Source organism: Girardinichthys multiradiatus, chromosome 6 (assembly GCF_021462225.1).
Source record: "Girardinichthys multiradiatus isolate DD_20200921_A chromosome 6, DD_fGirMul_XY1, whole genome shotgun sequence".
NCBI lineage: Eukaryota > Metazoa > Chordata > Actinopteri > Cyprinodontiformes > Goodeidae > Girardinichthys > Girardinichthys multiradiatus.
In genome coordinates, this window is record NC_061799.1 from 38,224,749 (window position 1) to 38,238,918 (window position 14,170).

Here is a 14,170-nt window from a genome sequence, read left to right on the forward strand (position 1 = left end):
AATTGAATTTAAAATTATCGGGCTGTGGAAGGGGTACTTTGAGGACCTCTTCAACCCTGCCATCACGCATTCCCTGGTGGAAACAGAGGCTGGGGACTCGGGGTTAGACTCTTTCATCACCCAGGCTGAAGTCACCGAGGTGGTCAAAAAGCTCTGCGGTGCCAGGGCTTCGGGGGTGGATGAGATCTGCCCTGCGTACCTCAAGTCTCTGGATGTTGTACGGCTGTCATGGTTGACACGCCTCTTCAACATTGCCTGGCAGTCATGACCGAAAGAACGAGATCCCGGATACAGGCAGCTGAAATGAGCTTCCTCCGTACGGTGGCCAGGCAGTCCCTTAGAGATAGGTTGAGGAGCTCGGGCATCCGGGAGGAGCTCGGAGTAGAGCCGCTGCTCCTCCACATCGAGAGGAGCCAGTTGAGGTGGCTCGGGCATCTATATCGGATGCCTCCTGGACGAATTCCACGAGAGGTGTTCCAGGCACTTACGACCGGGAGAAGGCCCATGGGACACGGCCCTGGACACGCTGGAGGGGCATGTATTACCAATGAAGTAATACATGTTTACCTATAGATAAACCTTAACATCTGAATCAGCTAGAGTGACAATCCTGATTGAGAGAACAAAAATCCTTTAAGAGTGCAAAATACTGGTCTTTTAAAAAGGAAAATGGTTATATAATTTAACTACAACTAATATAAAAAAAACCTGCCAAATCTTGGCAGAAGGCATTAGGAAAATTAAGACTTCTTATATGCAGATTGTAAATAATGTCTAAAAACAAAGTTCAGATTGGTTTTATTTATTCTAACTAAAGTAATGTAATTTTTTTAATCAAGGTAACAATTTGCATGGACAAGAACTTAAGCAAAATTTACAACAGCATAGATAAAATAAGATGACAGTTTAATATCAACAAAACTTTACTTAAGAATCTAAGCTGAATCAATGTAATTAAGTTTGCAGTCCTATTATCTAATCATATTTATTTAAACATAAACAAAACATTAACTGAATGCCTGTAAAGTTGGAACTGCCTAAAAAAAGTCCATATAAATTCTTACCTCAAGTTTTCAAGCTGAACCATTATATTTTTCTTTGGACTTTACATCTACTGCTAATTTTTAACCATGTCATTTCATTTTTTTTTTTAGCTACTGTAGGCTCATTACTTTAGCTTACAACATTCACAATGCATTTCTGCAGAAAATGCAGTTTTTCTACTTGAGCTTTCAGTTTTTATGCCTACGGGCATGTGTGTAAATCTATGACGATGGCGTGGAGACACACCAGTGGGTGTAAAGAGAGATGAAAATCCTCTCAAGGGCCCTGGCGCCCATGGCTGGAGCTTTCTTAGAAGTTTAATCAATCAGCCACAGAGCCTTAATTAATCGGCATGATGAACAGGAGAAATAATTGGGTTTCTGCCAGACGGGAATCTGTTGCAACCTAATGTCAACCAATCGGGAGCCAATTTGTAATCACAAAGCTGATCTGGACGACAAAACACTTGCAGGATCAAAGCAGAATAAAAGCACAAGAAAATGGACGTAATGTACCTTTGGAGGTAAACGTCTGACAGTAAACACATGGTTTAAACCTCTCCAGAAATGTACTCAATGTTTTTCAGAGCTTAATTGGATCTAAACAGTGTCAGAATAATCATCAGTCTTACTGAAATCCAGGATATAGGTTAGAATATGCTACTGAAGCATAGAAGTGAAAGAAGAATTAAATCAGCTCCTCCCTAGATGTTTCTGAATCAGGAGAAAGCTAATGAGGGGTGTCTGGTTTTCCAATAACGCAGCAGATGCCATTAACTGTAGCCCACTCTGACAATACAGATCAGTCCAGACTCAGTTCAGACCAGGTAAGCAGCATCTGAAACAAATGGACAAGCACTAGAGCCTCTAAATAGCCCGCACTAAGAAGAAACCCCAATAGTTTAGTCCTATACTACCAGAGCCAAATGGAAAAATAGCTTAGGCCTCTTATTAATGTCACAGTGGCTTGGTGGTAATTCCCCCAGGCTCTGTGTACCTCAGCTTGTTAATGAGTCACTGCTTATCAGTCAGCCTTGTTAACAGGCAGAGGCCTCTCATCCAAACCGCCCGCCGCTATTGTGTGCTAGCTGTAAAGCATATTAGCCAAATATTCCCCTATCTTGGCACACAGGAAGTCAACAGCCAGCAACAGCAGTGCACACAGGAAGTGGGCTTTGAGCCAATGAGAAAGGGCTGGCCCAATGGGGAAGGAACCCATTTTGTCGGAGGATAACTGCATGTTTGCCAGAACCACTGGCAAACATGCAGAGGCCTCCTGCCTGTAAATCTTAGCACACTAACAAGTCCACACTGCTCCCATCCTTTAATCTTTATTCATCACCGGCCTCAGCTGGAGGCGTCGGGAGTCATTCAATGTCTCCGACCAGCAGAACTCGTAGAGTAAATAAACAATTAGGCATGTTTTTGGTCACAAAAACAAACTTCCTGCTGGGGTATGCCATGGATTCTGAGGGCCAGGTGGCTGATGAGAGGTCGTGGCACGCTGCTATGCTTGTTGTCGACTGAGTGCTCCGACAGACCAACCCTCTGCACTCCACCACAGCCCCCGGGTAATTGGGTCAACATTACAGAACCAGGGCACAGCCGGCCAATTGCATGTCTAATCTGTGCCCTTCTAAGAGGTACTTTCCAACCATATCGCATAGCTGCACATCCAGCTGTGGAAATGGATATGTCAAAAGGCATGCAATTAGTGTCTCCCCGATTCCTTCGGTTGCTCTAAGGAAGCCTGCTCGCAGATCGCTCTAGAAAAAACGGAGCTGTCCTTTTCATGAATTGACCGATATACGGAATAGAGATGGGAAACTTTGGAGTCAGTGGTTGGTCAGGTGTTTAAAGCAGTCATGACACACATGGCCTGTTGAATGCTTAAAATATAACTTTAATCCACAAGGGAAGCCTCATTCTGATTTCTCCATCTTTGTTTGGTCCAAAAAGACAGAAGAGTCCACCTAGTTTTAATGTACTGAAGATTCAAGCAGCCCAGCAGTAATGGGCTCTCCTGCTTTCAGATGGTTTATCTACTCTAACATTGATTTGCTGAGCTAATCATTTTCCCTCTCTGATACATAAGGCTGAATTATTTATGCTAAGTAGACCATTCTGTTCCAGCTCCTCCTTGCATGTACTTTTCCATTATGATGACCCATTATCTGACTACTCAACCGCTCTAATCCATCTTCTACTTAACAGCTCTGCAGCAGTGTCACAACAACACCAATCAGACTGATCGGAGCAGATGTGAGCGATGGACACGTGATTGAGGCTTACATTTCCTGCTTAAAGTTTAACACGGCTGTTTGGGCATTACTCACATGTCAATCGCGAAACTGCAAATACAAGATTAACATACAGTGCCTTTGAAAAGTATTCATCCATCTTTAACTTTGTCACATTTTTTTATGCTGCAACCACAAACCTCACTGTATTTTAATGCCGTCTTATGAGAAAGATTCACAAACTCAAGCAAATGTGAAATGGAAGAAAATAGACAAATGGTTTTCAAGTATTCTTACCAATAAAAATGTTGGCAATTTTTGAATTCTGATGCCCCTAAATACATCCATCCATCGTCTAAAACATACAGGGGAGTCAGTGCCTATGTCCAAAGGCTGGGTACAACCTGGACAGGTCACCAGTTCATTACAGGGCAACACCAAGACATACAAGACAAAAAAAACGATACAAGCACACATCTGCATCATAGGAGATAACATTCACATCTACTTTGAAGACCTGCTTTAGATATAGGTATGGCTTAGCATGAGAATAACACCCTATTCTACAGATTTTTCAAGGACTAGCAAAAGCTCAATGAACACCACCAAGAAGCCATGGTTTCCAGAACTCTGCATCTCTCTTAGGGCAAACCAATTTCCAGAATTGCAATCTGATTCCCCTAAATAAACATTACAAACAATTTAATTCAGAAGTCACCAAATAGTTAATAATCATTAAATGTCTGTAAACATCCAGCTGTTCTGTGAAGGCCTCAGAGGTTTGTTGAGAACATTAGGGAACAAACTGTAGTATGAAGACCAAGAAACCTACCAGACAGGTCAGGGATACAATTGTGGAAAGAGTTAAAGACATAAAGACAATAATGTTTTAAAACAATATCCCAAGCTTTAGGCACCACAGCTGTAAACCTATAGAAACATAGCCTTCCATCTTAAGTCCCCGTGTGGGATATGACTGAGAGAACCAGAGAATCATCCAGGAGGCCCATGTAACTCTGGGGAAGGTACCTTTTAGAATGGTAATGTGTTAACGGGACAACTATTAGTCTTGTACTGCTCAAACATTGCAATTTATGCAAGAGTGGCAAGAAAACTTAAAATCAGCTTTATTGGCCCACGAATGTTTGGACATACAGGGAATTTTACTTTGGCTTTGCTCACAGCATACAGACAATAAGTGGAAATATATAGACTTTAGATTAAATTAAATAATGGATAAAAGCAACAGTATGTACATGTATGTATAAGTACAGCCAATGTTATTTTTTGGCCAAATTTGAAATAAAGCAATAATATGTTCCATTCGTAAGTCACTCAAGCCATATGGGGATATAGGGGACACAGCAAACATGTAGAAGGTTCCTGAACCTATTGCAACACACTGTGGTGGCAGCATCATGCTGGGGGGATGCTTTTCTTAAGCATGGACGCACGCGAAGGTGGATGGAGCCAAAAACAGAGCAATCCCGGAAAAAACCCTGTTAAAGGTTCAGGCGGTTGGAATACTTTTGCAACACACTGTAAGTACGTGAATCTTTTGTCTAATATAGTTTGTCATTTAAATTTGTATTCAGGACACTGAGACAATGCTCACTTTGTGAAATGCTATGATTCCATTATTTAAAAAGTATTTCTAAGTGATTCTGACCCATTTCAAAGAAGTATTAAGTGAATTTGATAGGGCCATTTTAATTTAAGTTTTATAAGTTAAAGAAATCAATTTAATCAAAATTAAAGAAGTTGTACAGGTCAGTACTCTATCCCTCATCCATTGTTTCACTTTCACTTTTTGACATGTTTTCTCATCTCCTAAATGCTGTCAGACGTCTCAGGCTTAATTACTCTCGTTGACTGACATGATAATGTAAAACAGTGCTCAGGTGAAACTAAAGCAAGAATTGGTCATGCATGGTCAGGCCTCCCCATGGGCACACCTTAATCAAATGTGACACGCTTCTGAACGGGAGCCAAAATGATTTTGGGGCTCAAATAATGAACCTCTACCTGGGTTTCAATGACGAGCTACATGTGTCTGGGTCAGCATGCTGACAAGACTTTGATATTTCATCTTCAGAGGCTCTGTCTGGGCTGGCCATTTGTCATTTTCTTCTGTTTAAGCAGCTCATCGCGCTTAGAATTTCTTTCTCATCTTAGCACGGCCGGATTGTTTCTCAGTCCTTAGTGCGTTCCCTGACTACAGGAGCAACACATTAAAAATCTTTGCACAGAAACTAAACCATACCTAACTCAAAATAAAATAAAATATTGCTCATATGGTTAAATTATGTCAAAGATGTGCGACTGTGCATATCGTACATACACATTTATGGCGTGATTGCACAAAAAGTGTGGGTGAGATCAACTGAATGCAGAGGGCCCTTGACAGCATATATTCCAAATGCAAATAAGGGAATGTCTCTTAGAAGGCTCCTTGCCTGCTGAATTCTCTCTCAGTTCTGTGCCAAACACTCAGTACAATTAAATCCCAGCTGTAATGAGCAAATGGCAACAACATTCTACCTATGTCAATCAATTTTGAATGGCTTGAGGGCCAATCATGATACGCCATTTTGTGTCGAGTAGAAGTTGCCCTCTGAAGGTTGTATTACCGGCAGGCAGTCACTTGAGAGTTATGTAATTGGGAAGCACATTGAACAGTGAATTCCTGCTCACTTGGTACTCGCAGCGGGGATGATATCATTACAAAGTGCTTCTCTCATCAAATCCTCTCTTACCATCCGCCTCAGCCGCAGTTACAGTTTTAGCCATGAGTGTTCTGTATCTGGGCTGTTTGTGTGTGGAAGTGTGTTTGGCTGCAATTTGAGGAAGCACAAGATGATCACCTTGTCTTTCCAGGTTGCATAAAACTTCAAAACAGACAGACTGTTTATAGTGCATATGAAAAATATAGCAAGATGCAGAGAACTAAGGGCAGAAACTTATTGCTCGCTTTCTCTGGACTGTACAGCACTTTAGAAAATTCATTGCCATTTATTTTTTTCCACATTTTCACACATTACAACAACAATTGAGACTGACCAACACAAAGTAGTGCATAGTTGTGGAATTGAAGTAAAATGGAAAATGGTTTTCAAAATGTTTTGCTAATAATATAAATAAGAAATTATGCAACTCCTGCAGCAACATTTAAAGAATACAATCATTTGAATCCGGTGTGTTAAGAAGAATACATCCATTCATGCAGTACAGTGGGCCCCTAAGGACAAGAGTTGTGAAGGACTGATGTAAGTGAAACAGCAAACATGTAAAATAAGAACTTCTGATCAGATTAGATCAAAATTTGACTTTTTAATCTACATGAAAAATGCTACAAGTGCCAGAAAACTAACTCAGCACACACCATCCCCATGGCAGCATCATGCTATGGGAAGCTTATAGACTATAAGACTATAGACATACAGCCAGAGACTTGTAATTAAATTGTTTAGATCAAGCATATTCATGTGTTAGAATGGCTCAATCAAAGCCCAGACCTAAACCTAAAGTTGTGCTACATATTGTCAATTAAAATCTGCAAAACCATCACTTTCTAGATTAGACATGAGATGAGGTCAAAAAATAACTTTTTGGCATACAAGCAAAACATGAAGTGTGGTAGAAAACTAACAATGCACATCACCTTTCACAGAGCATCCCAATGGAAAAACGTGGTAGTGGCAGAATCATGTTCTGGGTGTGCTTTCCTTCAACACTGACAAGGAAGTATTCCAGACTTAAATCCAAATGATATTCTTTGGCAAGACAAAAAATATGTATATTAAGCTTGAGCGTTTTTGCAACGAAGACAAAAGTACTGTCTCAACATTTGCAAAGCTGGTAGAAACATACCCCCATAGGATTTGTTGCTGCAATTGCAACAAATTGCAATAACATATTTGGGGCGGTAAATACAAATGCACACTACACTTTTGAAGTGGTGCATTGTATTTGTGAATAAGACGCTTCAGGGAACTGTATCACTTCTGCACTGACCTATGAGCTTGCATGCACGCTGAGCTCCAGCTCCACGTGCAAGTCATACACACATTCCACAAAAAAACAAGTGCAAAAATTCCACTCAGGGTCAGGGGAGGTGGGAGTGTTCCATGTGCTTAATAACGGTTCTCTGCTTCCCTTTTCATAATACAGGAAACAAGTGGAGAGTTAGGGCACCTCCACCAGAGGCAGAAAGAGATGGCCAGAAGGTCAGAGACCCCAGGAGAGACAGGGGGGAAATTGAAGAAAGATAGATGAAGAGGGAGAGAGAGATGTGCTTACCACTGACAATGTTGCTGTGAACAGCAGCTGAGAATAGTGCAGTCAATAAGCTGACAATCCATAGAGCAGAGGGGGCTGATGGGACGGCCATGGTCGGGCACACAGATCCGCCTGTCTCACTGAAAGCTCAGGAGGGCAGAGACGCTCTGGAGGGTCACCTGCAGGGGGGGGAAACACAACGGAGAAGCTAAAAACAACAAGCAGGGCCAGGCCAACTGACCACTAATTGTGTCCCCAGCCACTGGCTGAATAAACGCCTGGCCCACCCGTTACTCACGCGTCGCTCCAGGTAATCATTGATCTGCTTTTGTCATAACAAACTGAAAGGAGGGTGGCGAGAAGGGGGTGGGGGAGTGGTGGGGGGTGTGATGAAGCCAAGCTGCAAGAAAGGATGGAGATTGAGATGGTAATGGAGTGCATGGTGTAAGGAGAGAAGGAGGAGAGATATATTTCATCCCCTTTTACTGGGAATTCATTGTACTTGAACAAGCTCATGCGCCCAAGTGGAATGGAGAGAGACGTGTGTTTTGGACAGCTCATGGCCGAACCCCGACTAATTAAATATAACGCAAAGGAGCGCTGCCGCCCCTGGACAACAAACAGGGAAGAAGAAAGGGGAAACGAGACCAAAGATGCACCTCCTGCCCGCTGAGAATTAGCTGTGTGCACAGTGCGCCCTGAACAGCGTTGGACACAAATATCGGACATAAAATCAGCTCTGGCACTGCTCCTTTCCCTCTCTCTCTTACGCACACACACACACACACACACACACACACACACACACACACCTTCAGCTTCCCTTCCTCACGTTTTTCAAAAATAGCTGCAGCCCTGCGCGGAGGTGAGCTCTCTGTCCATCTGCGACGCGCTCACCGCTGAGAGCGAACCGCGGCTGTAGTTAGTGCCAGCGGGACGGGCGCGGAGAGAGGGTGGGGTGCCGGGTGGTGGATGCATGCATGCGTGTGTGTATTCGTCACTCTGTGTGTTGGGGGGCGCCCAGCCCCTTGGATGGGATGGGATGTGTGGGAATGAAAGAAGGGGGGCTTGTGGGTTTTGTTTATTGTTACTCCAGCCATTCTTGTTGAGTGATGGAGAGAAAATAAAACAAAACTCAAGCCATTGAATCCACTGGAAATAACCCACATGCTCGCTCTCTCTCTCTCTGTGTGTGTGTGTGTACGTATGGGCGTGTTGAACACAAGTTTTCGCTGTGCACTTATGTTGAAAGTAAAAACAGAGGTGATAATAATCATAACAGTTCATGTTGGCGTCTACCTGCATCGTTGCGACGAACAGAAATGTTTCTAACATCTTCTACCACACTTAGAAACAGAAATAAACCTTCCACTCTGCTGCTGCTGAGATGAGCTTCACTCACAGCGAGTTGCGATGCCTTTTTTTTTCCCTGCAGATCATCGGAGCCACAAGAGCCGAGGAGCGCGCAGGAAAACGCACATTTTGGAGTAAATTACAAAACACGCAGATTCTTCGGATGTTGCTCTGCGAAACGCGCGCACACACACACACACACACACACACACACACACAAAGAGAGACATTCCTGGAGACGGAAAAGCGTCAGCACTGACAGGTGTCTCCTGTCCGCCCAACACACAACAGTCAAACCCTGAATCACAACACAAACTGTGAAGCACCGCACGGTTCAGAAGAACAGACCTTTATAATTATCCTCTGGGGTCGGGTTCTGCTGCTGGTTTCCAGTAAGATTCCCTCCAGTAATGATTCTCCTTTTGATGCGCAGCTTTTTTTTTTTTTAACCGCAGTGCCTTCTCTCTTTTTATTTCTTTGAATAATTTCCCCGCTTCTTATTCCCCTTGTTTTTCCTGCTTTGTTCCTCGGCTCTTTCCCCACTGTTTGTAGGCTATCTCTGCCTCTCCACGGTTACCGTTCACTGCAGCAAAAACAGACTGTCTGAAAGACGGAGCGGGAGGGGAGGGGACAAGGAAGCGAGGGAGGGTAGAGATGGAGGAGGGAGGGAGGGGATTATAATACGATTTGGCCCACACCGCCGGGATAACAGGGCCAGAGCAGGGAACCTACTGGCTGAGAGCGAGATGAAGGAGATGGTACAGATATGGTAAGCCTGATCTCACCGTACTGAAATATCACCATAATGTCCCTGTAACACTCCACAGCGACTTTACACTGACCTTATCAGGGTTTCAGGAATTTTATCACCACTGTAGAACAACACTGTGACAGTTTGGATACAGAGTACACAAAAAAAAACAAAAACTAAATGTTAGATTTTAACTAATAAAGTTGATGTTGTAGTTTGAGTCAGGGGCTTTAGACAAGGGGCAGTAGCTCAGGGGTGAAAAATTGATGTTTTGCAAACACTTTATGTTTCAAAACTAAAAATGATGATGCAAGTCAGTTTAATTTGTTGGATTTTTGTGGAGAAAACCAATTTGCAACCATTTAAAAAACGATGATGTCATAGTTTTACCTCTAGGTAAAAGGTCTCCCAGCTATATATTTTTTTTTACCACAACAAAAAATATAAATAAACAGAAAAAAATAAAATGAACCAATATCTATTATTTTTATGACTTTGGTCAAAGATTAGTATGAAACACTCATCCTACTTTATATGGAAAACGATCAGGTGTAAAAATGCTTTTTTGTTTTGTTGAAAATAGGCCAGAACATTGTGCCCTGCAAGTTTTGTGGTAACATTCAACAATAGTATGAATGTACATGAACTGATCAGTATCTCTAACATCTCCTGATTGCCAACGCTCACCCCTCTGCTTCCAGTGTCGACCCCACTTTTAGCTGCGAGTTCTGCCACCAATCCATGTTATTCAGACCAGCGTTTGTTGGGCATATTGGGAGGAATAAACAATCCATCCTGTTTTCCTCGAGACAACCACCAAGCAGGAAGTGATAAAAGGGAAAGTTGACACGCAGCAGCACTACTAAGAAAAGCAACTGATGTTCATGCTCTTAACTGCCCTGACTAAATGCTATATCTATCCAGTGTCATTATAATAAACAACGAAAGACAATAATCATTCTCTGTCCGTTCTTGTTAGATATGTAGTCTGAAATTACAGTTTAGGATCACTTCTGCTTGCGAGACCCCATGCTGTTTGTTTACATACATCTGTAAATAATAGTCAAATAAAATTATAATGCAGCCCTTAAACAAAATAAGAAATGGTATTTCTTTGTCAAACACCTACAAAACGCTCATCTTGTCTCACATAACAGTTCAAATTACTACAAATGACAATATACCAATCTAGGTAAATAAGTGTTTAGTAATGGTTAGATTTTAACAATATTTGTAGCAATTTCTACCGAAGCATTTCAGCTGGGATTTAACTGAAGATGTTTTGCTCAGTCAGCTGTTCTTGTAATTCGGCCTGTGCAGTGTCCAGCAGTAAACAATATGGCTGATATACTTATATGGGTTTTATTATGAATGAATAAATCCACTTTGTAAAAGCTGAGAACTGTAAGACTTGCAGATTAAACAAAAAAATGAAGGTTTGAATCCAACATATATTAGTTAGCTACTACACTAATAAATAATAACAATAATAGTCTCCAATCAGACTTGCTAGCAAGCTGACCTTCTTAATCCTAAGGCAATCATTGCCAATGAATTTCACATCTTAGCTATTTTAAATGAAAAGGTTTACAGGTCATCTTGATACAACAGAGTTATTTTGTTTGTCACTATTTCAGTAATATTTTAAGTCTTTGATTTATGTGAAAATGATTATTATTGTACTGTAGTGGAGGACCGAAGGTGTCGGTCATGATAGAGGGGATCCTCTGCATCCATAAGACCTGTCTGAGTGCACTAAACTGAAGCTATTAAATTGTATATATTTTAATAGCTTCAGTTACATACACCTAGTTTAATGTACATACATTAAACTTACATTTAAATATGTATTCTGCTTTCAATATCTGGGCTCAAAATGAGCACAAAAACAATCAATCAAAAAAATATAAATAAAACTGTTTTGCAAAACAGAGCTTTGCAAATAGACTGTCATATGGACCTGTTATGTAAAGAGCACAGATGAAATTGCAGAATTCCACAAATAACAGGATTTTCTGTAAAATACTTAATATTGCTGAGTTCATCAGGTGGACCCAAACTGAGAAATTGTAACCTGTTTTCACCATATTGGTCAGTGTAGCCGGTACACTGTGGAAAATGTCCCACACTGCCAAGATAGTCTGATGATGAGAAGCGCTAACGATTGAACCCACATCTTCAGTTAAAAGTGAATCTAAATGTTTAGGTGTGACCAATAGTTAGTGTTGTTTGAAGCTGCCCATTAATGTGTACTATGCCTGTCAAATAACAAAAAACATAATTGAATATTACATTTACAAACTAAGTTATTTCAAGGGCAAATATTTAATACCACCCAAAACTATTTTTTATAGTGTAGCCACCTATCTAAAAGATTCAAGCCTGCACTGTGGTTAATTTCCTAAAATGAGGAGGTCATCTGCAGCCGATTGTCATGGCTCTCAGTGGGGTATGATGTTTCTTATCAGCTGATATAGAGCTATTACCCATTTCTGGTAGATAGGCTTCTTATTATCTCCCACAGGCTTGATAATTTGCAATATGGTAATCATGTTTCTCAGTCTTTGGCCTTGGGGGACATTCTTTAAAAATAGATTTAAAGTCACATCAGAAGAAATGAATTATTCTCAGAAATGTCCCATATTTATTTTATGTTTTTTACCACCAACAGTTTATTTATTTATTTGTGTATTTATTTATTTATCAAAGCGAAGTCCTCAGAGATCTGAAGTTTCATAGAATATTGACATTTAATGCATCTGGTCCATTTAGGAATCAGAAACTATAGCAAGCGAGGAGGGACAGAGGGGAGGCAGGGTTGTTCAACTTGCCAGAGAGGGATTAAGGATTAGTTTTACTGGCGGATTAGGTTTTTGCGTGTGGGGAGGCATGATGAGGTTAAACGTAGATGGTGGCAGTCGCACGGCAGCCTGATCAGTGATGGAGGTGACAAAAAAGGAACCCGTGGGGGGTTCTGAGAAAAATACAAAATAAGACGCAACAACAGGCGAGTAGGGACAGGAGATCTTTAAGCAAGCAGCTGCCTTCCACATTGAACAAAAAGAAAATGTTACCGCACATATCAGGCTTACCAGATTTTGGAAATGTAGGGTTCTAAACATTAAATTTACCTTTTCTTCTCTTTTTTAATAATTACCAGGGTCAGCCCTTTGATTCCACTAAATTAACCCAACATTTGCATTCAGCACTCTTAAAACAACCCCATTTCCTGTCACAGTGACACTTACTCTATCTCCCTCTCTGTGCCATGACACCATATTTGAGAACAGAAACGCAGCATCTGGCATCATTAAGCACTTGTTATGAGGGGAGAGAGGGGGGGCTTTAAATGCTTTGTTGCTGGCGCTGCACATGAGAAGCGGACAGCTCCAGGTGCTGAAACGGTGACTTTATCTTGGTGAGGCTGCACTAAACTGAATTGTCCTGTTGTGTTTGTGTGATGACTGAATGCGGCTAAGCATGCAGCCCCAGAGGCACAAAAAGGTGTTCTGTGCTGGTGTACTGGAAGCTGTATTTTAAGAATTTTTTGTCATCTACTTACAAGCCTATTTATCTGATATGAGTTTAGAAATACCTCACCACTCCTTCATGTATATTGCTACTAGACAGATCAGCCTTATAAAATACATCACATATGCAGAGGATAAAGAAGACAATGTTAGCCTTTATTTCAATTCATCAATCCACCCCATCCAAAATATTAGTACCAGCACATTCACATCTCTGCCGGGACTCGAACCCGGAGCCTCTGGATTAGAAGTCCAGCGCGCTATTCCATTGCGCCACAGAGACCAAGGCACATTTTTTTCTCCATCAAAATCTGCTTTATACTCCCCCACCCATCACCGTGCAGCATCCGCTCCATCTCACAGCATCAGGACCGCAGCCGTGCGAATTTCTATCCACCAGCCGGTAGGGGGTGCTGCTGCAGCCACCTTTCCAAAATGCATTTATTGAAACGAAACCCTCCTGCTTCAAGGCAGGGTATCTCCTCAGAATATCACAATGCCACAATTACTGGAACATACAGGTGGCGTACAGGCTTTATATATAACCCTGCATATAACCCCTTCAGTAAAATTATTTCCCTGAAGTGAAAAAAAAGATATGCTTAGTACCTCAGTCTTAGTTGTATTGGTTTCAACAGAGCAGTATACATGAATACAAGTATTCATATTATCATTGCAACATTATGTCTTAGACATTTTCTGAGGTCTGATTGCAGGGTGTCTCAAACGCAAATGGCTTCCTACATGGATTCTAATTAAACCTACTGGCAGGTTTCAACCTGAGATAGGGACTAAAAACTATTATTAAAGTACAACAAATTACTTAAGACCTACAGCACCCTGTAAACATTCATTTTCAGATTATGGCACAGATTATTCTAACACATGATCATGCTTGATTTAAATCCCTTCATGGTAGCTTTGGTTGTATGTTTAGGGTCACTGTAAGGCTAGAAGGTAAATGTGTGAACCTCT

General features: G+C 41.4%; 1 protein-coding gene and 1 non-coding gene across 4 annotated transcripts in view; both read right to left on the reverse strand.

The window, feature by feature from the left end:
• Window positions 1-9,505, reverse strand: part of cadm3 (cell adhesion molecule 3) — a 188,078-nt gene extending 178,573 nt beyond the window's left edge. For all 3 annotated transcript variants that reach the window (XM_047368010.1, XM_047368008.1, XM_047368007.1), the window contains exons 1-2: window positions 9,263-9,505; window positions 7,583-7,740 (exon numbers count right to left, since the gene is read on the reverse strand). In XM_047368010.1, the coding sequence (XP_047223966.1) occupies window positions 7,583-7,673 (91 nt within the window). In that variant the 5' untranslated portion in view covers window positions 7,674-7,740; window positions 9,263-9,505. The remainder of the gene's footprint in view (window positions 1-7,582; window positions 7,741-9,262) is intronic.
• A 3,899-nt stretch (window positions 9,506-13,404) lies between these two features.
• On the reverse strand, window positions 13,405-13,478 carry trnar-ucu. The gene has a single exon. It is a non-coding gene; the product is annotated as a tRNA-Arg (tRNA).
• Between the last annotated feature and the right edge of the window lie 692 nt (window positions 13,479-14,170).